Source organism: Nuphar pumila, chromosome 7 (genome assembly GCF_984573655.1).
Source record: "Nuphar pumila chromosome 7, dmNupPumi1.hap1.1, whole genome shotgun sequence".
Lineage (NCBI taxonomy): Eukaryota > Viridiplantae > Streptophyta > Magnoliopsida > Nymphaeales > Nymphaeaceae > Nuphar > Nuphar pumila.
In genome coordinates, this window is record NC_143255.1 from 39,346,433 (window position 1) to 39,372,116 (window position 25,684).

A 25,684-nucleotide genomic window follows, 5' to 3' on the forward strand; every position below is an offset into this window, starting at 1 on the left:
CATACTAAATTTACCAACATGTCCTCAGGAGTGAAATGTCAAGGAAAGAGCTATGTCTTGATCTCATCACGCCATCGTGCCATCGCAGACTGTATTACCTATCCATCACCTGCTCATAAAATGGGTCAATTTCACTAAAAACGGGTAGGTGCACAGACAAGACAATATAGAACATAATTGAGCAGAATAATTTAATATGTCAAGTAGACAGACAATTAAATAGCAATTTGCTTTCAGCAGTCATAGAGCAAACTATCATGAGCACGATGCTAAAATTATTACAAGCATTTTACTTAGGCTAACTATTACAAGCAAAGAACTGCATAAGAAATTTAACTAGCAAAATACAATGCTATATCAACCACACACATAATTCCATAAGTATTGAACCTGTTGCACACTATAACTTTCATATGTGCATAACTCAACAAATTTTGTAATTGGATTTAAATTTTGCATCCCTGTATAGGAAAGTTTGTCATTGTGTATTTTGATGATATCTTAATTTATAGCTCATCTTTGTCGAACCATTTGAGTCACCTGCATCAGGTCCCGAAGATCTTAAGAAACAAAAAGTTGTATGTCAATACCAAAAAATGTGAATTTATGACATCCAGTGTCGTGTTCCTTGGTTTTATTGTGTCTTCCGATGGAGTTAAGGCAAATCCTGTAAAAGTCCATGCGATCGTAGATTGGCCTGCCCTAAAGACTATCAGAGAGATCTGTAGTTTTCACGGGTTAGCCACTTTCTACCGTCGTTTTTGTGCAAAATTTCAGTACCCTCATGGCCCCTATCACAGAATGTCTAAAGGGTACTAGTTTCCATTAGACGCCTGTCGCGGGAAAAGCCTTTACGACCATCAAAGAAAGGATGACTAGTACTCCTATCCTAGCTCTTCCTGATTTCAATGCAGTCTTTGAGGTTGAGTGCGATGCCTCTAAAGTAGGTGTGGCAAAACCTGACACGAACCGCCAACCCGCCTCTTAGGCGGATTCGGGTTGGGCTTAAACTAACCTGTTTAATAAACGGGTCGACCCGCCTAACCCGTTTATTAAACGGGTCATGTTCGTGTTAGGGGTATGCCAACCCACCAACCTGGCTGACCTGTTTAATAAACAGGTTAGGTGGGCGGGTCAACCCGCCAACCCGACCCTACCGCTAACTCGTCAACCATTTTACCCGACCCAACCCGTTTATTAAACGGGTTGGCGGGTCGTGGCGGGTTACCCGTTTAATAAACGGGTCGGGTTCGTGTTTGCCATAGCCGACCCATTTATTAAACGGGTCGGGTTCGGGTTGAGGTATGTTGACCCGCCGGGTTGACCCGCTAACCCGACCCGATTGCCACCCCTACTCTAAAGTGAGAATTGGCGTCGTCTTGAGTCAGAACCACCGACATGTTGCTTTCTTTAGTGAGAAGATGACTCAGACCAGGTGCCAGTATTCCACTTATGATGTTGAGTTTTATGACGTTGTACAAGCCCTTCATTATTGGAGGCATTATCTCATTTATAAGAAGTTTGTCTTGTACACGGATCATGAGACATTGAAGTACCTAATAGTCAAAAGAAGCTAAGTGTTGATCATGCCAAGTGGGTCAGCTTCTTGCAAGAGTATACATTTATGATTTAGCATCAGTCGGGTACTCTGAACAAGGTGGCTGACACTCTTAGTAGGAAGAATAGCCTTCTGATGACTATGTCAGTGAAGGTCATTGAATTCGAGCAGTGCAAGGAGTTGTACCCGACAGACCCGAATTTTCAGAAGCTCTGGGGAAGGTGCCTCTCCCCTGATAGCACAACTGACACAGAATTTACTATCCATAATGGTTACCTTTTTCAGAGTAATCAATTATGTGTGCCTGCCTTCTCCCTTAGACTATAATTGGTTTTCGAATTGCATGAAGGGGGACTAGCTGGGCATTTTGGACACGATAAGACATCCGCACTGTTGGATGAACGATACTTTTGGCCCAAAATGCATAAAGATGTCGTCAAGTTTGTTTAGAGTTGTCGAGTGTGTCAGGTGTCCAAGGGTGATCGTCAAAATAGTGGTCTGTATACTCCATTGCCAATTCCTGAGCGACCTTGGGAGCATGTGTCCATGGATTTTATTGTGGGTCTTCCCAAAACCACGCGTCGTTTTGATTCCATCTTAATTGTAGTTGACAGATTTTTCAAGATGGCTATCTTTGTTCCGAATAAGCCGACCACTGACGCCTCGTTAGTAGCCTGGTATTACTTCAAGGACGTGGCCCATTTTCATGGATTGCCTCACACGATTACCTCAGATTGCGACACCCATTTTATGAGACATTTTAGAAAATCGTTATGGGCCTTATTGAAGACCACACTTTAATTTAGTAGTGCTTACCACCCTCAAACAGATGGCCAAACCGAAGTTGTCAACCGCACCTTGGGAAACCTGTTACAGAGTCTAGTGGGGGAGAATGTCAAAACTTGGGACCTCGTATTGCTTTAAATCGAGTTCGCATATAACAATTCCATCAACCGGTCTACAGGCAAATCTCCGTTCTAAGTGGTTTATGGTCGGTCACCCACCCATGTCGTTGACCTAGCCCCTATGTTCGATATCCCAGATCCAGCCCCAGACGCATTTGATGCCGTCAAATATATGCATGATATCCGCAGACAGGTCTGAGCCAAACTTGTTGAAAGCTACAAGACCTACAAAGCTTTCGTAGATCAAAGTCGTCGCGATGTCCAGTTTCAAGTTGGTCAGCTAGTTTGGGTTTACTTGCGTCCCGAGCATTTTTCCGCAGGCACCTATGGCAAGTTGAGTCCTAAGAAGTATGGTCCTCTTAAGATTCTTTGGCGATTGGGTCAGAATGCCTACCTCCTTGAGCTCCCCGACGATTGGCACATTTCGCTTATTTTCAACGTGTCTGATCTATATGCCTACTATGGAGACAAGTCGTCAGAGCCGACTTCTTCCCAACCACGGGAAAATGATGCAGAGCATGACCCGATCGGATCCATAGCACGTGACCTAGGAGTGGTACGGATGCCCGATCCACTACAGATGACAAACGATCGGACCCACGTGTCTGACCCAATCACAAGTATGGAGCCGTGATGCAAGGACGTGCCCCTGGGTACCTACTCCCGGAGTGGAACAATCTGGACGTCACAGATCCAGCAGCAGACTGAAGCCGACCTGGATCACGACTCGGGTCCAAGGATGGAACCGCGACCCAGATCCAACAACAACCTTTAAAAACCCTCTACTAGAGTTGCGTGGGGCAGAGAGTATTGATTTTTGGGAGCAGACGTATTTTTTTCAGCAGTTCTTTTCTTTACCTATTGTTTGTTCTCTTTTTGCATTGCTTTATTCAGTTTTTTCATCATTCAGTCTATTGTTATTTGTTCATTTGAGTTCACTATTACAATAAAAGAAAATAGGCCCTACCGATTACCGTTGGGCATTCTTCTCCATTTCTACGCATCACACAACCGTAAGAGTCGAGTCACCACATTCAGCCGACAGGTGCTACGCAGCCAGCACTCCCACTACATCAAAGAATAATGCAGAGCTGGACCCAATTGGATCCATGCCACGTGACACAGGCGTGGTACGAACGCCCGATCCACCATAGGTGACAAACGATCGGACCCACGTGTCTGACCCAATCGCAGGTACGGTGCTGCGATACAGGGACATGCCTCTGCGTACCTACTCCTAGTGTGGAAAAGTCGGGACGTCAGAGATCTAGTAGCAGACTGAAGCCGACTCGGATCATGACTCAGGTCCAAGGTTGGACCCGCAACCCGGATCCAACAACAACCTTTAAAAACCCTCTCCTAGGGTTGCGTGGGACGGAGAGTATTGATTTTTGGCAACAGCCATATTGTTTTCAGCAGTTCTTTTCTTTACCTATTGTTCGTTCCTTTTTTGCATTGCTTTATTCAAATTTTTTATCATTCAACCCATTGTTATTTGTTCATTTGAGTTCACTATTGCAATAAAAGAAAACATGCCATATCGATTACCAGTGGACATTATTCTTCATTTCTATGCATCACATGATCGTAAGGGTCGGGTCACCACATTCAGCCGACAGGTGCTATGCAACCAGCACTCTCACTACATCAAAGAATGATGCTGAGCAGGACCCGATTAGATCCATACCACGTGACCCAAGCGTGGTACGGACACCCGATCCACCATAGGTGACAAACGATCCGACCCACATGTCTGACCCAATCGTAGGTACGGTGCCGCGATGCAGGGACGTGCCCCTGCGTACCTACTCCTGGCGTGAGACAGTCCGGACGTCACAGATCGAGTAGCAGACTGAAGCCGACCCGGATCGCGACTCGGGTCCAAGGCTAGACCTGTGACCCAGATCCAATAACAGCCTTTAAACACCCTCTCCTAGGGTTGCGTGGGGCAGAGAGTATTATTTTTTGGCAGCAGCCGCATTGTTTTCAGGAGTTCCTTTCTTTACCTATTGTTTTATTCAGTTTTTTATCATTCAGCCCATTGTTATTTGTTCATTTGAGTTCACCATTGCAATAAAAAAAAATAGGCACTACAGATTACCAGTGGGCATTCTTTTCCATTTTTGCGCATCACACGATCGCAAGGGTCAGATCACCACATTCAGTCGACAGGTGCTACGCAGCCAACACTCCCACCGCATCAAAGAATGATCCAGAGCAGGACCTTATTGGATCCATACCACGTGACCCAGGAGTGGTACGGACACCCGATCCACCATAGAAGACAAACGATTGGACCCACGTGTCTGCCCCAATAGCAGTTACAGTGCCGTGATGCAGGGATGTGCCCCTACGTACCTACTCCTGACGTGGAACAGTCTGGACGTCAGAGATCCAGTAGCAGACTGAAGCCCACCTGGATCGTGACTCAGGTCCAAGTCTTGACCCGCGACACAAATCCAACAACAACCTTTAAAAAAATGTCTCCTAGGGTTGCGTGGGGCAGAGAGTATTGATTTTTGGCAGTAGTCGTATTGTTTTCAACAGTTCATTTCTTTACCTATTGTTTATTCCCTTTTTGCATTGCTTTATACAGTTTTTTTATCATTAAGCCCATTGTTATTTGTTCATTTGAGTTCACTATTCCAATAAAAGAAAATGGGCCCTACCGATTACTGGTGGCCATTCTTCTAAATTTCTGCGCATCACACGACCGTAAGGGTCAGGTCACCACATTTAGTCGACAGGTGCTACGCAGCCAACACTCCCACTGCATCAAAGATTAATACAGAGCAGGACTCGATTGGATCCATACCACGTGACCCAGGCATGGTATGGACGCCCGATCCACCATAAGTGACAAACGATCAGACCCACGTATCCGACCCAATCGCATGTACGATGCCGCGATGCAGGGATGTGCCCCTGCATACCTACTCCCGGTGTGGAACAATCCAGACGTCACAGATGCACTAGCAGACTGAAGTCAACCCGGTTCGTGACTCAGGTCCAAGGTTGGACCCGCGACCCGGATCCAACAGCAACCTTTAAAAATCCTCTCCAAGGGTTGTGTGGGGTAGTGAGTATTGATTTTTGGCAGCAGTCGTATTGTTTTCAGCAGTTTCTTTCTTTACCTATTGTTTGTTCCCTTTTTGCGTTGTTTTATTGAGTTTTTTTATCATTCAGTCCATTGTTATTTGTTCATTTGAGTTCACTATTGCAATAAAAGAAAACAGGCCCAACCGATTACCGGTGTGCATTCTTCTCTATTTATGCGCATCACACGATCGTAAGGGTCGGGTCACCACATTCAGCCGACAAGTGCTATACAGCCAGCACTCGCACTGCATCAAAGAATGATGCAGAGCAGGACCCGATTGGATCCACACCACGTGACCCAGGCATGGTACGGACACCTGATCCACCACAGTTGACAAACAATCAGACCCACGTGTATGACCCAATCGTAGGTACGGTGCCGCGATGCAGGGACATGGTCCTGCGTACCTACTCTAGACGTGGAACAACCCGAACATCAGAGATCCAGTAGGAGACTGAAGCCAACCCGGATCGCGACTCTGGTCCAAGGCTGGACCTGCAACCCGAATCCAACAACAACCTTTAAAAACCCTCTCCTAGGGTTGCGTGGGGCAGAGAGTATTGATTTTTGGCAGAAGTCGTATTGTTTTCAGTAGTTCCTTTCTTTATCTATTGTTTGTTCCCTTTTGCACAACTATATTCAATTTTTTCAATCATTCGGCCTATTGTAATTTGTTTATTTAAGTTCACTATTGCAATAAAAGAAAAACGGCCCTACCGTTTACCGGTGGGCATTCTTCTCGATTTCTGCGCATCACACGACCGTAAGGGTCGGGTCACCACATTCAACCGACAGGTGCCACGCAGTCAGCACTCCCACAGCATCAAAGAATGATGTAGAGTAGGACCTGATTGAATCCATACCACGTGACACAGGCATGGTACGAACGCTCGATCCACCATAGGTGACAAACAATTAGACCCATGTGTCTGACCCAATCGCAGGTATGATGCCACAATGCAGGAACGTGCCCCTCCGTACCTACTCCTGACGTGGAACAGTTCGAATGTGACAGATCTAGTAGCAGACTGAAGCCGACCCGGATCACGACTCGTGTCCATGGCTGAACCCGGGACCCAAATCTAACAACAACCTTTAAAAACCCTGTCCTAGGGTTGCGTAGGGCAGAGAGTATTGGTTTTTGGCAGCAACCGTATTGTTTTCAGCAGTTTCTTTCTTTGCCTATTGTTTGTTCTTTTTTTGCATTGCTTTATTCAATTTTTTTATCATTCAACCCATTGTTATTTTTTCATTTGAGTTCACTATTGCAATAAAAGAAAACAGGCCTTACAAATTACCAGTGGGCATTCTTCTCCATTTCTACGCATCACACGACAGTAAGGGTAGGGTCACCACATTCAGCCGACAGGTGCTATGCAGCCAGCACTCCCACTACATCAAAGAATGATGCAGAGCAGGACCCGTTTGGATCCATACCACGTGACCCAGGCATCGTACGGACGCCTGATCCACCACATGTGACAAACGATCAGACCCACGTGTCCAACCCAATCATAGATATGGTGCCACGATGTAGGGATGTGCCCCTTTGTACCTACTCCTGACGTGAAAGAGTCCGAACGTTACAGATGCATTAGCAGAGTGAAGCTGACCCGGATCGCGACTCGAGTCCAAGGCTGGACCCACGACCCGGATCCAACAACAACCTTTAAAAATCCTCTCCTAGGGTTGCGTAGGGGAGAGAGTATTGATTTTTTGCAGCAGCCGTATTGTTTTCAGCAGTTCCTTTCTTTACCTATTGTTTATTCCCTTTTTGCATTGCTTTATTCATTTTTTTCATCATTCAGCCCATTGTTATTTGTTCATTTGAGTTCACTATTGCAATAAAAGAAAACAGGCCCTACCGATTACCGCTGGGCATTCTTCTCCATCTCTATGCATCACACAACCGTAAGGGTCGGGTCACCACATTCAGCCGACAGGTGCTACGCAGCTAGCACTCCCACTACATCAAAGAATGATTTAGAGCTGGACCTGATTGGATCCATGCCACGTGAACCAGGCATGATACAGACGCCTGATCCACCATAGGTGACAAACGATCAGACCCACTCGTTCGACCCAATCGCATGTATGGTGCCGCGATGCAGGGACATGCCTCTGCGTACCTACTTCCGACGTGGAACATTCTGGACATCACAGATGCAGTAGCAGACTGAAGCTGACCCGGATCGCAGCAGCTGTATTGTTTTTAGCAGTTCCTTTCTTTACCTATTGTTTGTTCGCTTTTTCATTGCTTTATTCAGTTTTTTCATCATTCAGCCCATTGTTATTTGTTCATTTGAGTTCACTATTGCAATAAAAGAAAACAGACCCTACTGATTACCGGTGGGCATTCTTCTCCATTTCTACGCATCACACGACCATAAGGGTTGGGTCACCATATTCAGCCAACAGGTGCTATGCAGCCAACACTTGCACTGCATCAAAAAATGATGCAGAGCAAGACCCGATTGGATCCATACCACGTGACCCAGGCATGGTACGGACGCCCGATCCACCACATGTGACAAATGATCGAACCCACGTGTCCAACCCAATCGCAGGTATGATGCCGCGATGCAGGGACATGCCTCTACGTACCTACTCCCAGCGTGAAACATTATGAACGTCATAGATGCAGTAGCAGACTGAAGCCGACCTAGATCGTGACTCGGGTCCAAGGCTGGACCCACGACCCGAATCCAACAACAACCTTTAAAAATCCTCTCCTAGGGTTGCGTGGGGCAGAGAGTATTGATTTTTGGCAGCAACCGTATTGTTTTCAATAGTTCCTTTCTTTACCTATTGTTTGTTCCCTTTTTGCATTGCTTTATTCAGTTTTTTTATCATTCAGCCTGTTGTTATTTGTTTATTTGAATTCACTATTGTAATAAAAGAAAACAGGCCCTACGGATTACCAGTGGGCATTCTTCTCTATTTCTGTGCATCACACGACCGTAAGGGTCGGATCACCACATTCAGCCGACAGGTGCTACGCAATTAGCACTCCCACTGCATCAAAGAATGATGCAGAGCAAGACCTGATTTGATCCATACCATGTGACCCAGACGTGGTACGGACGCCCGATCCACCATAGGTGACAAACGATCAGACCCACGTGTCCGACCCAATCGCAGATACGGTGTCGCGATGCAGGGATGTGTCCGTGCATACCTACTCTTGGTGTGAATCAGTCCAGACGTCACATATGCAGTAGCAGACTGAAGCCGACCCGGATCGCGGCTCATGTCTAAGGCTGGACCCACGACCGAGATCCAACAACACCCTTTAAAAATCCTCTCCTAGAGTTACGTGGGGCAGAGAGTATTGATTTTTGGGAGCAGCCATATTTTTTTTCAGCAGTTCCTTTCTTTACCTATTCTTTGTTCCCTTTTTGCATTGCTTTATTCAGTTTTTTTATTATTCAGCCCATTGTTATTTGTTCATTTGAGTTCACTATTGCAATAAAAGAAAACAGGCCCTACCGATTACCGGTGGGCATTCTTCTCCATTTCTGCGCATCACACGACCGTAAAGTTCGGGTCACCACATTCAGCCAACAGGTGTTATGCAGTCAGCACTCCCACTGCATCAAAGAATGATGCAAAGCAGGACTCGATTGGATCCATAACACGTGACCCAGGTATGGTACGGACGCCCGATCCACCACAGGTGACAAACGATCGGACCCACGTGTCTGACCCAATCGCAGGTATGGTGCCGCGACGCAGGGACGTGCCCCTGCGTACCTACTCCCGGCGTGGAACAGTCGGAACGTCAGAGATCCAGTAGCAGACTGAAGCCGACCCAAATCGCGACTCGGGTCCAAGGCTGGACCCGCAACCCGGATCCAACAACAGCCTTTAAGAACCCTCTCCTAGGGTTGCATGGGGCAGAGAGTATTGATTTTTGGCAGCCGCCGTATTATTTTTAGTTGTTCCTTTCTTTACCTATTATTTATTCCCTTTTTGTATTGCTTTATTCAGTTTTTTTTATCATTCAGCCTATTGTTATTTGTTCATTTGAGTTCACTATTGCAATAAAAGAAAACAGGCCCTACCGATTATCGGTGGACATTCTTCTTTCCACAGATCTCTCTATGGCTCTTTACGTCTTATTTGAAAATATTTTTGTAAATTGGGCCAACTTGTATTTTACTACATTGTGGAAACAAAAACCCTTTCTTCCGTATGGATGTCTTCTTACCAACATTTTCAAATATTTCAAAGTGCCTTAAACTTATGAAAAGTATGTTTCGCAAAAGGAAATCTTTGATGAAACTGTTTTTAAACGCATGAAATTCACCTATCTACCTCGTGCACCTTTTGGATCTCCTACATCCTTTGAACCATCACCATCTTCTATGACACCCCCATCTCAAGTAAAACGAAAGAAAGTCACTATTGATCATGATCATGATAAAGTTTTGCTATGTATAGAAGCTTTGGAGCTACATCAACACACTTTTCGCGAGGATGTGACTCAACAACTTTCGTCAATTCAGAATGATATTGCTGAACTCAAGGAGATGATCAAGCAACACTTCTCTTGAACTTTGTTTACTGTTATTGCTTTGATAAAACAATATTTCTTTTCCTGAACTTTTATAATTTCTGGGTTGTAATATTTTGAACTTAAATTTGCATTTTGCTTATGCTATGACTGCCCTTACTCCTTTTGATTAGACAAAGGGGAAGAAAATAGAAATGCATGAAGTAATGATGAAAATACAAAGCAATCAATATGTGATATATATATGCTTTGATTGTGCTAACTTCTTGTTTTTTGCAACATATTAATAGGGAGAGTAAAATCTTCATCTATGCATCTAAATGCTCTATCTTTGACTAGTTTGTCATCATAAAAAAGGGGGAGATTGTTACGACAATGAAGTTGTATATGACATTTCCAGAACTAGATTTTGATGATGAACAAGTGAATCAACTGCATTTCAGCTAAGGCAATGAACAAAGATGACAAAAATTGAAGAACTCAATGAAGAATCTTTGAAGACATATGTGCAAATATAAATTTAGTTAAATATCTTGGATTCTTGTAAGAGCCTTACTTAGAGTGCATATTTCAATTGCATTTCACCTAAAAAGTCTTTAATTTTTTTTTCTAAAAGAACTCTTCATGAAAATCTTTTTAGAAAACTCTTTACTTAATTTTTCATGTTTATTACTCGACCAACAGACTCACCAGTCGACCAACTTTTTTGCGCCAATTTTTCAAAGCAAAAATGTCAACTTTCTGAATTAGTCGACTAATCGACTTTTAGTCGACCAGACAAAATGTTTGATTTCTGGAAAATTTAGCAGGAGTTGACTGAAGGTTTTCTTAGTCGACTGGACATAATATTTGTTTTCAGAAAAATTTAACAGTTGTCGCCTGAAAGGTTTTTTAGTCTACTGATGATTTTCATCAGTCGACTTACTATTCATTAGTCGACTAAGTATCAAACTTCAGATTTTAAAACGGCTCTATTAAACACAGTAGTTGACTGACAATAACTGTCAGCCTGATAATATTTGATTTTAGTCGACTAACTATTGTTCCAGTCGACTAATATTGCCATTTTTCTGTAACTTTTAAAAGGTGTGTCTTTTCATTTTTCAAACGAATTGACCGTTCAAAAGTGATTGTTTTGACACCCCTTCATACCCTCAACATATGAAATCTTTCAACTATAAATAAGAGTGCATTACACACTCAAAAACATCGAATTACATTGAATTACAAAGATCGAATTCTTTGCTTTTCACTGCTATTCATTTTCTCACTCACTTGATATTTTCACTCCGGTTTTTCACTCAAATTCTTTTGAGAGATAGTGAATTCGTGAGTGGAGTATTTCAACAACCTCAAAAGCCAATTGCATTTCATCTGCATTTATAAGAAAGGCTCGTACGTTGATTGTAAGTGTGCTTACTTATATTTTTTTGTAAAAGAAAAGGACTCCTTGGTTTAAAAGAGTTGTTTGCTTTCAGTAGGGTTGCTACTGAAAGTGAGACCGAATTTAGTCTGTATATTCTTGTGGTGACATAAGGTTGATAGTAGAAATCTCAAGCAGGTTTTGCTTGAGGACTGAATGTAGGTCTGGAAGACCGAATTAGGATAAATTCTCGTGTTCTTTGTGTGATTGCTTTGCGAATCTCAAAATTCCAAAGACGTTATTTAAAAGCACTATTCACCCCTCTCTAGTGCTAGTTGTATCGATCCTATAACACTTTCAAGACATCCTATGTTCTTGGAATTAAAATCACTCGAGATAGAAATTCTAAACTTTTAAGCTTGAGTCAAGAAAAGTATATAAATCATATACTCAAGAAATTTAAAATGAATGATTGCAAGTTTGTTAGAACAATTGTCGTAAAATGTGTCAAATTGAGTAAAAATGATAATCCTAGTGATGGACAAAAAAGATATAATGTCCCTTATACATACGCTATAGTAAGTTTGATGTATGTTATGCTATGCACAAGGCCTGATATCAGCTTTGTTGTTGGCCACATTAGTCACTACCAAAGTAATCATTGTTGGCCTCACTGGCAAGCAGTGAAAAAAATATTTTCATATTTAAAAGGGATTATAAACTTGAAATTATATTTTCAAGATGATGCTTTAGAATTAACTGGATATTCTAATGCTGACTTTGTAAGTAGCAAAGATAATAGTAAATCTACTTCTGAATATATTTTTCTCCTCGAAAGAGGAGCAATTTCCTGGTCATGTAAGAAACAAGGTTGCGTAGCTAAGCATACTCAAGAAGCATAATATATTGCATGCAATAATGCTACTACATTTGCCATTTAGATAAGCCACTTCATTAATGATTTGACCCAGGATATAACCAACGGGCCAGTTTAATTTATTGTGATAACCAAGCTGTTATCTCACTAATGAAGAGTTGAGCGAACAATTCTAAATGTAAACATATAATGGTAAAATATCAGTATATTAATGCCATGATTGAAATGAATGAAATCAAAGTCACTTACTTACCTACATCTGATATGATTGATGATCTCTTAACAAATGATATATTAGACGAAATGTTCTCAAAACATGTATCATGTATGAGATTAAGATATGTCTAATAAGAAGTGGTTGGATGAATAACAAAAATATATAACTCACTCCAGGAACATTGATGCAAGTGAAATACTCCAATAGTGGGATGCAAAATCCTGCATTGTGATTATTTTCATATGGCCAAGTGAAAGATGTTGGTCATACATGACTGAGAATGACCATGTTACACACATGGGTTCATGCATTGAGGAAGGAGGTGGGCCCACTCTCTCTAACTCACGAACTGCCCAATAGTGAGGTTTATCCAAATGAGGCACATTTGAACGTGCTTCATTTGGATAATGTGAGGCAGTTACTGATTTTCTCTTATAAAAGAGAAAATTGATAGATCTCCTTATGCTGGGTAACGGCTACCCAAGAGTGTGATCATACCAACAAACTCTCTTTTATTAAAGGAGATGATCTCACATATGGATGGCTATAAAATACATCAGGTTACCACGTCTCTTCAATTATTATATAATGTTTAGAAAATAAAAGCACCCGATTAGAAGTAATTTTTTACATTTCTAGCTGAACAACTGCTTGTCATTTACATACACTATTGAATGTTTCATTAAGGTTTACTCAAATCTTGTTAACCAATATCAACAACACTACTATAAATTCAAGTTTTAATCCTAATTTTAATCCACCGTTTATAGTGATTTGTTATTTACAGAAATATTCTTAAACAATAGTTTCTTATTACCATTTACCCTATTGTATATAAGGATCATTCCTTATCAATAATACACCAATGCCCTTTCTTTTCTGATAAAAAAGGTCATTCCTTTTTTATACTGTTCTTATATACCGATCTTATCTATTTTGAGAACTTCTAATAAATTGGTCTGTCAAAGAGAGAGAGAGAGAGAGAGAGAGAGAGAGAGAGAGAGAGAGAGAGAGAGAGAGAGAGAGAGAGATTATGACCATAGTTGCTCTTATAGTAAAAGTTGTCATATATAATCACTCTGAAGAAGGGAATGGAAATGTTGAAGGAGAGGCTCCACTCAAGTGGGACTTGCTAAGAGATTTGGGATAAAAAAGGAAAAAATGGTTGGAATCTTTGTGAGTCCTGTGGCTGCTTCTGCGTCAAGCATTTGCATGCCCACCATGTCTAAATTTTGTAATTTATCTCTTGCTAGGAAGTCGTCGATGCATTGTTACCCCTCAACCTTGAACACCACATTAAAGAAGAGGACTTGGGCTCCTACAACGCTAAGAGCATCAAGTTTATTCTTTTTTTATTTTACTCCTCCTTCCATTGGTACCTTAATTGCGCATAGATTTGAGTTGTTGAATTCATTTGGCATAGTTTGTAACACCCTGATCTGGGACTTCAAGAGTTCAAGTCCGGTTGGAATTAACTTTCCAGAGGGAAAACATACAAAGTTCACAAAGAGAAAACATGGTTAATTTTTTTTTTTATTAATAACTCAATTTCTTTTATAAAGTTCATCATTCATAACATGCAAAAATAATGATTATATAAGTATTCAATGACAAGAAAGTAAACTAACTAGTACTCTGCTGCAAAGTCGGAGTAGCCAATCATGTCTTGCCTGCACTAGTGTGCATGGAATCTATAGTTGCAATTATACAGAAGGTGAATCTATAACTCAGTAAAAAATATTATAAGCAAATAATAGCTTTAACTTACAACTGTAGTGGGTTCTAAGCCTCTAGTATGAGTTTAGTTTTTGACACACCACAAGGTTTGCATGTTTTAATTTTCTTCTTTAACACTCTCAATCAAGCACTCACTCACACCAAACTATAACACTAGGTTGGCTATACCAATCATAGCCATCTATGGGCATAACAACCTGAGTAAAATACCTCAATTCTACAATGTTGGCCAGACTATGAACCATACACTCCTAATGATCCTTGAATTACTAGAAACTGCAGTGAAACAATAAGGAGGACCCCACCGGTAGCAAGCCAGGATGTGATGATCAAACTCAAACTCAGCATGGTTCATGTTATATCCTAATCATAATGACTTTCAACCATCCATGGTTGTTTAAAGTATCAGATACTATGTGAATATAACCCTAAGTTATATTTTAAGTCCATTACTTTGAACTTTACTATCAAACTCATGTTTTACTCGTTCTCTCACGAGTGATATCGTGAAATAATCACGACAGATCTCACTCTCAATCTCAGAATGATATTAGGTTTTACACTATGTATCATACTAAGCATGCAATGAGGTAGAGTCTCTGCATCGTTAAATCATCGGTGACCCACTCTCTATGGTAGCTACACTCTGGCCTGAAACTAGGTAACCCTTTCCACAGGTCGCCACTTTCAAAATTTAAGGGTTTATGCATACTAATCTCAATATAAAATTTACATGACATGACTAGATTCAAGTTTAATCACAATCTCATCACAATGCATGTTATTTGCAGATTATAATATAAATATATTATCATAAATATAATCTCTTTCTAATATGCGTGACATGACTAACATATCTATATAATCATCTCATTACAATAATCTCATGCATTATCATTTTATACATATCATGCTCATACTCAAGAGCTACATTTCTAGACATGCTAATATACAACATTAATAATAATATGCAACACATTATGGTTTGTTCACAACTAAGAATACTTATAGTATCTCTTTCCTCGAATACGAATGCTATACTCTAGTTGCAATCGAGTCTCAAGAGGCTTTAACAATATGATCTGATCATCACACAAGCATGTTCATATTAATACATATAACTTCTTTATATTTTGACAAAATATCAAAATACCTCTCTCTCAAGCTGACTCATCAGATCTCGATTTTTGTGCCCTTGATTTGACCAAAACAAGAAGACAAAGAGATTTTTCTTTACTATACGAGTACAACACACAAAACCTCACTCAATTCTGAGTTCAAAGTGTAAAGTTATACCCATTTTACTTAATCGGATATTGGGTACACACAAGAATAATTTGGTTATTTCAACTCTTATGATTTAACCTAACTAATCCTATGTCATAACATGTTCGGTCTGAGTTTAGAGTACTAGGTTTACTAAACCTAGTCTCAACCCATCTAGGTTTTGTTTAAAAACTCAATTGGATTATCAAAATTCATAACTAATTATGAACTAGATCCAGTTCTGATCTAGATCCAAAATTGTCAAACTGGATATAATTCCGGTTCTAATCTAGATATAGAATTGTCAAACTAGATCCAAACACAATTCTAATATGGATCTAGAACTAATCTATCTAGATATGAGTTAGATCTAGATCCAAAACTGTTAGACAGGATCCAAACCTAGTTCTGATTTGAATCCAGAACTGATTCATCCAATTGAATCCAGACCCAACTCTGGTGCTAGATCTAGCACTGATGTGAACCAGATCCAGTTTTAATCTAGATCCAATATTAATCCAAACTAGATCTAGTTCTGATCTAGATCCAATACTGATCCTAACCAGATCTAGTTATGATCTGAATCTAGATTGTCAGATAGGATCCAGACCCAGTTTTTTTTAGATCTAGTTCAATTTGGATCGGTTCAAACTGGTTGGATTGAACTAGACTCAGATTCAATTTGATCCAGATCAGACCAGATCTAGACAGAGAACCGAGACCCGGTCTGGTTCACACCTAGACCGGTTTGGTCCAACTGGGTTGGTCCGATTCAGTAAGATCGAGTTGGACCAATTTAATTCAGACCGATTCGGTTTGGTTCGATATAGCCAAATATATATATATATATATATATATATATATATATATATATATATATATATATATATATATATATATATATATATATATATATATATATAAATTGATTGGGTCTGGGTGCGACCCAGGCTGACTCAAGTCGGTTGGCTGGGTAAAAAAAAAAGGGGCGAAACGAGCACGGCCCCTTCCCGATTTCTCCTCTCCCGAAGCAGAGGGGCTGCCAATCAGAGCCGATCCTCTCTCTCTTGGCAACAAGGTCGACATCCATGACTGCCCGCTTTGTTGTTCGTTTTTTTTTTCTGCAACTCGTCTGTAGCTATGGCTGCCGGCCCTCTGATCAACCGGAAGAAAAGGAGAAGAAGGACGGTGTACCTACAGTGGTTGCTGGTGGTGGTTTCGGTAACCTTTCTTCCTGCAACTCTTTCTCGTTATTTTTTTCTCTTTTCTCCTCACACTCTTGCTCACTCTGTGGAATGATGGGGTGGAGGGCTCATCGCGAGTGCTTTTTATAGGCCCTAGGCCCTCACGGTTCTCATCGAGATCGTAGGGGGTGATGTTTATCTTTATGCCTCTGCGATGAAACGGGAAGGCGGTTTTGCAAATGGAAAATAGTCTTCCCACGCTTTAGTAGGATGGTTTTACACAGATGTTACCCAAGAATTTGTTGTGGAACCTTCAACCAAGTTGAAGTTTGCAACATCACTGACTGACCGTACCCGGTAGCTCCGATTCTTTGACATTGCTTGGAACAGGTAGTAAAGACTATTTCCACCCATTGTTTGATTTCTGGTCCGGAGTCGGTGACCAACTTGATATTTCAGTATATGGTTGGTTGATTAACCACACTAAGGAATTTAAGGTTTGGTTTCACTAATTTATTTGAGCTAAAACTTTAGGATATAGGGAGAAGGTTTTTTCAATCATTGGTGTAAAAGTTTATTCTGCCGGCCTATACCTACATCCTGGTATAGTGGGAGAACTGTCAGCTTGGAAAGGAAAATCTACAGCTCAAATTCAAGAAGATGGCTTGATTTTCACTTCCATTTTTCACTGTAAGGAGAGCAATTCTTGCTTTGAACTTGAATGGATCGATTGAGAAAGAAAGTGGTCGATCATGTTTCTCTGAATTTTGAATTATGATTAACAGCGCAAATGGAGAAAGCAATTCAGATAGTGTTAGTTCGAGATGTTGATTGTAAAACCTTCTGAGATACTCTGAATGATGCCATTTAACCGAGGATCAAAACACCGACTGCTGTTGACGAGCTTGCACTATCCAAATTTATAGAAACATTTCAAGAAGCAAGGCAATGTTATACTACTCACCTGGCTCCAACCATCCAAAATATGCTCTCTCTCTCTCTCTCTCTCTGAGACTCCACATAGGTTTTTAAAGACAACTACACAGATTATGTATTTGATTTCTGAAATGGTGAAAGTGATACTTAAGACTTGAAAAATACAAAGATGTCTTTTCTTTTCCCTTTGGCATTTCTTCTTTGTTGAATTCCACCTTCTTTCAGACCTTTTAAAATGTAAGGATTCATGTTCTCTCAATTGTTCTGCTCTTGTTAGTTGACTAACAAAGTAATCCATGTCATCCATGTCTACAGGTTTCAATCTCTGCTGATGGTTTTCCTTTCAATGTGGATGCTACCATCAACTCAATCAATGTTCCTTCGTCACTATTTTATGTTTACTTTGGGGAGTCTCCTGTTTCACCTTCCCTTAAAGAGAGTTGCATCAGGGCTTGCAAATTCAATATGAATCTGGGTAACTGCAGAGGCAAACAAGTGAGTCTTATCTTTGTTAAAAATAGCCAGTTTTGTGTTGACTTGTAGGAGTGGAAAATTATGTAACTTGTATTCATGCCACATGCTTGTCCTTTTGCTCATATTTGATTGGCAAAAATCCAATACAAAAAGTTCAGCTATGAGAGCTTATGTTTGTCATGTTCTGTTCAAAGAAAGACTTCAGCTTACACCAGCTTGCCCATGTTGAGAAAGAAACATATTTTATTTGTAAGAATAAACAAGAATAGCAGATATAGATGGAAATTCTGGTATTTAAATATGATCCTGTTCAAAACTCCTCTCCAAGTTGTAGGATGAACAAGGAAATATTCATTTCCTGTTTTTGCAAAAGAATAACTGCATAAACTAGGAAAATGAAAAGCATTTTGTGGTCTCTGAGACAGCGCTAGTGGTGTTTATGTTTTTGCGCCTACTCTGCAGCTACGAGGATATGCTGACCTAAGATGAAAGCTGTGCTCTTTTGAAGGGACATTCAAATGACAATGATCAGAATCATCAGATGACAATTACAATATTGTTTCTGCCTTCTTGTTGTTAAGTGGACGGGCACACTATATTGGCAGTGATGCAGCACTCGTGATGAAGATGGATAATGATGGCGTGTGATGAAGTCTTCGTGTTGGATATCTCATCATATAGCCCCAACTTACACTGTCTTCCATCAACACTTATGAATAACATAACCAATACAGTACCAGAGATAAATCAGATGTTGGGTTGCCAATCTTTCAAAAGTTTATCATATATCCAAGTCTAGGAATAAGAATTTAATGCTTCATATTAAAGACTTCACATTAACATCATCATTAAAGCTATTCGAAGTGTGATAGCATTTAAGTGCTGAAAGAATCTTTGTTGGATTTGATCTGCTCCAACATTTTGACAACCTCACTCATGGTTGGCCTCTTAGATGAATCTGGTTCCAGGCACTTCAGTGCAATGTCAAACGCCTGCCTGACTTCCTCAATGGGGCAGCAAGCTAAACCATCATCCATTGCATACTCTTCCCTCTTGCTTTCCCTAACTGCTTTCACCTACAAAATATGAGCTGTATCTTAGTGGATAATCCTACACAGACAATGGTCAATGGGGAAACTCATTTTTTTCTTTTATTCTTTTGAGATGCATGATATTTGTGATGATAAGACATTAATAATATACAGCTAACATAAATCTTGAAATTTGATAGTCTGGTGCTATGTGTCACAGACTCTTCTAACAGGGCACTGCACCCATGTCGCACCCGCACCCATGCGGGTGCGACACTTGGACACAGCTTCCTTTGTGTTAGGTGAAGTCAACCACACTGAGGTCCATTTCTATCCAAAAGTAGATTCAGTTAATCCTAATCAAGTCCCTTTTTATCTATATTATATATATAAATACATAAATGCACACAAATACACATAGTGTTAACTTAAAACTGTTAAAAATTATATATATATATATATATATATATATATATATATATATATATATATATATATATATATATATATATATATATATATATATATATATATATCCTCCCCGCACCCCCGCACCCAAGTTTTTTAAAGTGCCGCATCCGCACCCGCACCTATGTGACATAGGTCTGGTGAAATGGATAAGACAAGCTTCTTGCAAAACCATGAATCCGTCCATTGCTTATGCAAAGATGGCCTTTGTCACATCATGGCTTAGGATTTCTCATGTTAATTATGTTAATGGCTTTTGAAAGTTTTACTGAAAGGCAACCATGTTTTAAATATGCTCTTTTGACTGTATGATTCTTCAAAATTATTGTTTGGAGTTTGGAGCATCGGAAAATGTGATTATTCAGCTTCCAATTTATTCTGAAAACAAAGCAATCCATTAAGAAATCTGAACAATTTCATTATTTTTTTCTGCAAGTTAGCTACATGATATGAAAGCAGGATTAAAGCATATCAAGCAGTCACTGATAAAATAATTCTAAATAGCTGTTCATGACAGGAATTTGAAATTAAAGATAAGTCTTCTAGATGTTTTTTTTGAAAGAATGAAAAATTTATTACTAAAGCCTATGCTTCTCTTATTTTCGTAATATATTTACGCTTGTTAAATTTTACATAATGGCATTTTGAGATTTTCTTGATATTTAACAAAAGTATATTATCATGAGATTTTGGCTTGATTTTTTTTCAGATTTTCCCAAGATTGATTGGAAAATGTCTGAAGATTTTGTGTTACTGAGATATAGCTGATATTGATATGTGTGATTATGATAGAAAGATTTATACATAAGCACATACATGGGCATGAAACATGACACAGATGCTTATGTACATCATGGGAGCCTTGTAACATGAGGATATATGTGCAATCATGTATCTATATATGTATGTTTTGAGAAAATCTTGATTAACCTCACATTCCAACACATATAAGTGTACATATGCATCCATCTGTGTTTACCGATGCACTCATATGTGTACCATTGGCAGAGACCACCGACTGAGTTGATGATAGTGTAGTACCCTTTATCAAGCCAATCCATGTACCCTGGACCCCATCCCTCCACACAAAAAATCAGAATTCCCATTGGCCAAGTTATAAGTTTTTTAGAAACCAACCTTAATGCTCAGCCGCACTATCATAACCATAGTCACAGATATCGGCGATATTTTCAAAATATTGTGAGATTATCATTGTAAATTCAGCAAACGATAATACAGGTAAAATATCATGATATTTTGAAAATATCACCAATTTGATAATATCGCCATATTATCATGAGAATATCACGATATTCTTGTGATATTATCACAATATTATCATTTTTTTACTGTTTTAATTTATTTTTTACATTTTAAATATGTTTTTTTCTTTCTTTTACATTTTTTACTTCTTTCTTTTATTATTTATGTATTTTTTGTCTAAACATGATATTTTCTTACTTATTTTTGTTATTTTCAAAATTTTTTAAGACCCAAGATTTATCACCGAACCTATAATATCGTGAAAAATAGCCTCGCCGAGACATAGCCGATTCTGATATTTGTGACTATGATCATAACTGAAGGCTCTCAGATTTGAATCCCATGGGGGATATCCCCCAGCTTGTCTAAAAAAGAAAAAAGAAATCCTTCAAAAGAAATGCTGGTAGACACTGTGATTGGCATCAAGTGTTTCATTTGCAGTAAACCTCCACACTTGGATATCCTCTCCATGCGCCTTCTAATTTTGGAACAAAAGATGAAGCACACAATTTTCAATGATGTGCCACCATCTCTGTTATGATTTTATAAGTGCTATTGAGTAGTGAAACGGGTCAAAACCTAGAAATGTCACAGCTCCTGCATATTCAGTGATACTAACCAGCTACTAATGTTCTTGAGAATAATGCCACCCTATGAAACTTTTTGCATCATTTCCATAATATTCAATTTTCTTTTCCCCTATGTGAATTTAAAAAACTCAATTGGGTGGCCATCTGGGCTAGGGCTTTCTCTTTGGCTCTGTTCTAGATAACTCATCTCACTTCATCTCCAAGAATGGGCCTCCATCATCATTCTTTACTGTTCTGAGACGTGAAAATTGAGACTGGTGTTAACAACACTCCTCCCCAGTCCCCATGTGATTTAGTGAATTTTCATATAAAATAATCAGGGTCCCTCTCCTTTATGCAATGAATCTTGGAGCACTTCCTCCATGTCAGTTAACTGTTGTAATGTGCCACATATCGACCTTCATAACGTGTACTTTCTCTTTGAAACTGGGGGTTCAGGGGATTCCTCAAACATTGCTATAATTAATGCTTATGTTTGAAATAATGTACAGAGATCCATGACATTTCTGAGCATTTGGCAACAGCCCCCACTTCTATAATGAAATGGTTGGTCTTTCTTTTTTCAGTAACTAGAACTCTAGCCTATGAATCTCCAAACTAATTCTTTATGGTAGATTCATCTCTATAGTTAACCATTCTTCTCTTTCTCACCGAAGTCTGCTTTGATAATTGAGCAATTACGAGACTACTCAACAAAGGTCAATTTTCATTTTAAAGCATTAAATATTAACAACTCAAGCTCACAACAGTTTGTTGTAAAAGGAAGCACTGACCAGAATCTTTGATTCTTAGACCAAATGACCTAAAATAGCATGATCTTCTAAGGAAAACAAATAAGGAATACAAGTAGCAAATAATTGTAAAATTATGCTTAAAATTGAAATTCAAAGTGCACGATGGATAATTCATAAGAATGATAAAAGTGTCAGTCCACTGTAAGATCCCAAGTATTACTGAGAAAAAGGAAGCTCATTATACCAGCTATTGAGAAAGAAAAGCAACTTGCTCAACTCAAGACTATGAAAAATGGAACTGCAAATATGACATATCATGTTATACCAGCTAGATGGTGATATGGCTCAGTACATTCAATTTTAAGATGAAAAGCTATGCTAACTGGACAGATCAATAACGTATATAATGCTCTGTTTTGTGTTTGTTTGTGACTCTTAATAGACTAGACATCCCCTTCAACAATGGTTTCAACTCCCAGCGAGGGCAATTATATAATCTCTATCACTTTGTTGGCTTATTTCCATTCAATAGCTCATGCATAAGAACACCAAAGCCATCAACTAGCTACAATACCTAAAAAAGAAAGCAAGCTTCTGTTCATAAACCTTGCATATTCTGTGACCTATCTAGTAGTTTCTTTTTCATAGGCTAAAATTATTTATTTCTGTAGTTTAGACGTTACCCATGTTACAAGCTTTGTGCCTTCCTCTATAAATGTTTCATCTGTTGGCCTCTTTCCAGTCAAGAGCTCAAGCAGCAGGACACCAAAGCTATAAACATCTCCTTTTTCAGTGGCTCTTCCAGTATCTATGTACTCTGAGAAAAAGAAAGATAACAGGTGCCTCATAGTCAGAATGTAATGCTTTAGAAACCATAAGATTGTCATAAAATAGCCATGGGGGAGATTGTAAAGATAAGCCATAAAGTCAAGATTTTACCTGGAGCTAGGTAACCAAATGTGCCTGCTACAATTGTTGATACATGTGTCTGGTCTGGATCCATTAGTGTAGCAAGTCCAAAATCTGATACTCTAGCCTCCATGTTTTGATCAAGCAATATGTTGCTAGATTTGATATCTCTATGAATTATATGAGGAATGCAGTCATGATGAAGGTATGCTATTCCACGAGCTGCACCTAACGCTATTTTATACCTTGAAGGCCAATCCAAAGGCTTCCAGTTATTGGATTTTCCTGCACCAAGTTTTACAGGTTCAAAAACATGGAAACTCTGAAAGTTGGAAGTAAATGGAAACTGGAGTAATTAGATGATAATTCAGAAGCATGGAAACTCCATATAGCATATGTTACCATGGAGTATTGCATCTAGACTTCCATTTGGCATAAGCTCATATATCAGAAGGTTGAACTGTGGAGCAGTATAATATCCATGAAGAGGGACAATGTTCCTGTGCTTTATGTCACTCATCGACTCGAGCTCCCGTTCAAACCCGCGATCCCTCTCAACACAGTCCCTGTTCAGCTTCTTTACTGCAAATGAGATGTTTTCATTTATGATGAGTTTGTAAACTGTGCCATAACCTCCGGATCCGATAATGTCCTTGCTTGATAGCTTCATTGTCTTCTTGAGGAAGGCCTCAGAGGTAAGAGACTGCATGACTGATGATTTAAAGATCACCATTTTTCCGCCTGTTTCAGCAAGCTATTCAGATCTGTTGCAAATTTTTTGAAATTGTAAGAATGTATAATAATGGAAGATTTTCAAGTACCTGATATATTATCTTGGAAAACCTGCCGCTTCTTGCACCATCTCAAGTAGAGGAGGACTGAGATGATGATCTTTGAAATGATAAATGCCACAACGCATATTGTGATGTAAAATACTAGTAGTCGAGAATTTCCCATGGTGTTGATTCGCTCTATGGAGATAAACACAGGAAAGAAAACATCCCAGTGATCAGGAATGCCACATTTCACTTGCTTGTTGCTTGCTGTTTCTCACAATGTGCTGATATGCAGCTGTGCTTTTGTTGCATCAGTGTTTTCTGTTGGTCCAAGGATCTCAGGGAAAGATCGTTGGCTTTAAGTTGAAAACTCTCTCTCTCTCTCTCTGAGGGGCGAGAAATTTATAACTGATATAGAGATGAATATGTTCTTATAAACTAGTTCATAAGGTGACAAAAGGTTGAATTTTCAGCAAGAAAGATGTTGAAAGGAAAAATAAGGTCTCATTATCATTCAACGATCTAATTTTAGCAAAAAGACTAGCTTTAAGACTGCAGAAACCTGAATGTCGGCATCCTATGTGGTATTTTTCTGGAAGAAACAAATTTAATGCTGAGCGCTAACACATGACATTGCATTTTTCAAGAATAGACGTGTATGGATCAACTTAGCAAACGAATGGTTAATGTGCTAACACGCCATGGTCCAAGTAATAAAATCTGACGATTTTTTTCTAAAAGAGTTTCTATTTATGACCAATACAATGACGATCTTCAAAAGGGTGGCCTGCTCACACTGAAATCTTTAAGAGATTCCCATTTAGGGCCAACCTTTTGCACTTAATCCCCTAAAAGGGCCTCATGTTTCTGAATTTGCCGATATGAGGCTCTGTTTCTTTGAGAGCTGTTAAATAGAGACTTGCTCTTACCATTGACCATTAACCCAGATTAAACGACAACAATATTCTGAAATGACAAATACCTATACTGTTTTTTGCGAGGGTAAATACACAACTTTCAACTGAACATAGAAAATTCAAAGAGTTACATTTGCCAAAATGTTGGAGGTTAACCTGAGGTCTTTGTTTGGCAATTTTCAGGAAACCTATGGCTCACATCTAAAGTTTTAGAAAAATGAAGCCCGTTTTTTGAAAGGAGAGAGAGAGAGAGAGAGAGAGAGAGAGAGAGAGCAGTACGCGTGTAGCCTACAAAGGGTGAGCTTGTCCTATCTACATTTTTTCAACACCAACCATTGGTGGGCAGCCAATCAAAGGGGTCTTATTGACTATGCATGAAGCTCGTGAAGAAGATTCAAAAAGTGATCTGTGCCTTAGCCAACATACATATATAGTGTGTGTGTGTATACGTGGCTTCACCAATATGGCTTGGGGTGTCAATTGCCCCCACCTACTGCCCAGCATAGTTCATGTGAACCCTCTCTTTTCGGTTGAGCACAAAGCCTGGACTTGTCTCCTTTTTGCACAATGTGGGGGACCAACTTCAAGATGGCATCCTCTAGCCTCTCCCATCTAAGGGCTCCATTCGTTTTGGAGGGTCAATGTGAAAGGGAAATAGGTCACGATATGATGCAACACCACGTGATTTTGATGTAGGATAGCGGTCATTAGAGCAGAGCAGATCAGGGCATATTGTATATAACTGATTATTTGATCGATCCTGGCCACACATCTCATTTTATGAAGCTGCACATGGAGCTCACTCTGATGGTTTCAAAGTAACATGAGTGATTCTCAAGTGAGATGTGGGGTGGTGATTGAAT

At 39.6% G+C, this 25,684-nt stretch overlaps 2 protein-coding genes across 3 annotated transcripts; one reads left to right on the top strand and one right to left on the bottom strand.

The window, feature by feature from the left end:
• On the bottom strand, positions 1–24,085 carry LOC149831993 (Protein kinase superfamily protein). Of its 2 annotated transcripts, none has more exons than XM_090014255.1 (5): positions 23,950–24,085; positions 23,531–23,869; positions 23,159–23,413; positions 22,903–23,036; positions 1–109 (listed from the first exon to the last, which is right to left on the bottom strand). In XM_090014255.1, the coding sequence occupies exons 1-5, from the start codon at positions 24,083–24,085 to the stop codon at positions 95–97; spliced, it is 879 nt and encodes a 292-aa protein (XP_089870381.1). In that variant the 3' UTR covers positions 1–94. The 2 variants fall into 2 exon arrangements, with proteins under 2 accessions (XP_089870381.1, XP_089870380.1); XM_090014254.1 differs by lacking the exon at positions 1–109 and adding an exon at positions 18,924–19,209.
• Positions 16,612–18,729, top strand: LOC149831994 (fatty-acid-binding protein 3, chloroplastic-like). Its single transcript, XM_090014256.1, has 3 exons — positions 16,612–16,760; positions 17,975–18,154; positions 18,596–18,729. The coding sequence occupies exons 1-3, from the start codon at positions 16,680–16,682 to the stop codon at positions 18,620–18,622; spliced, it is 288 nt and encodes a 95-aa protein (XP_089870382.1). The 5' UTR covers positions 16,612–16,679; the 3' UTR covers positions 18,623–18,729.
• Positions 24,086–25,684: the final 1,599 nt, after the last annotated feature.

Coding starts and splice junctions, on each gene's coding strand:
- LOC149831994 (XM_090014256.1), top strand. CDS start 16,680: ATGGCTGCCGGCCCTCTGATCAACCGGAAGAAAAGGAGAAGAAGGACG. Junction 16,761..17,974: donor GGTTGCTGGTGGTGGTTTCG/GTAACCTTTCTT, acceptor CCATGTCTACAG/GTTTCAATCTCTGCTGATGG. Junction 18,155..18,595: donor GTAACTGCAGAGGCAAACAA/GTGAGTCTTATC, acceptor CCTACTCTGCAG/CTACGAGGATATGCTGACCT.
- LOC149831993 (XM_090014254.1), bottom strand. CDS start 24,085: ATGGGAAATTCTCGACTACTAGTATTTTACATCACAATATGCGTTGTG. Junction 23,037..23,158: donor ATTTGGTTACCTAGCTCCAG/GTAAAATCTTGA, acceptor TCTTTTTCTCAG/AGTACATAGATACTGGAAGA. Junction 19,210..22,902: donor GCACAAAGCTTGTAACATGG/GTAACGTCTAAA, acceptor CATATTTTGTAG/GTGAAAGCAGTTAGGGAAAG.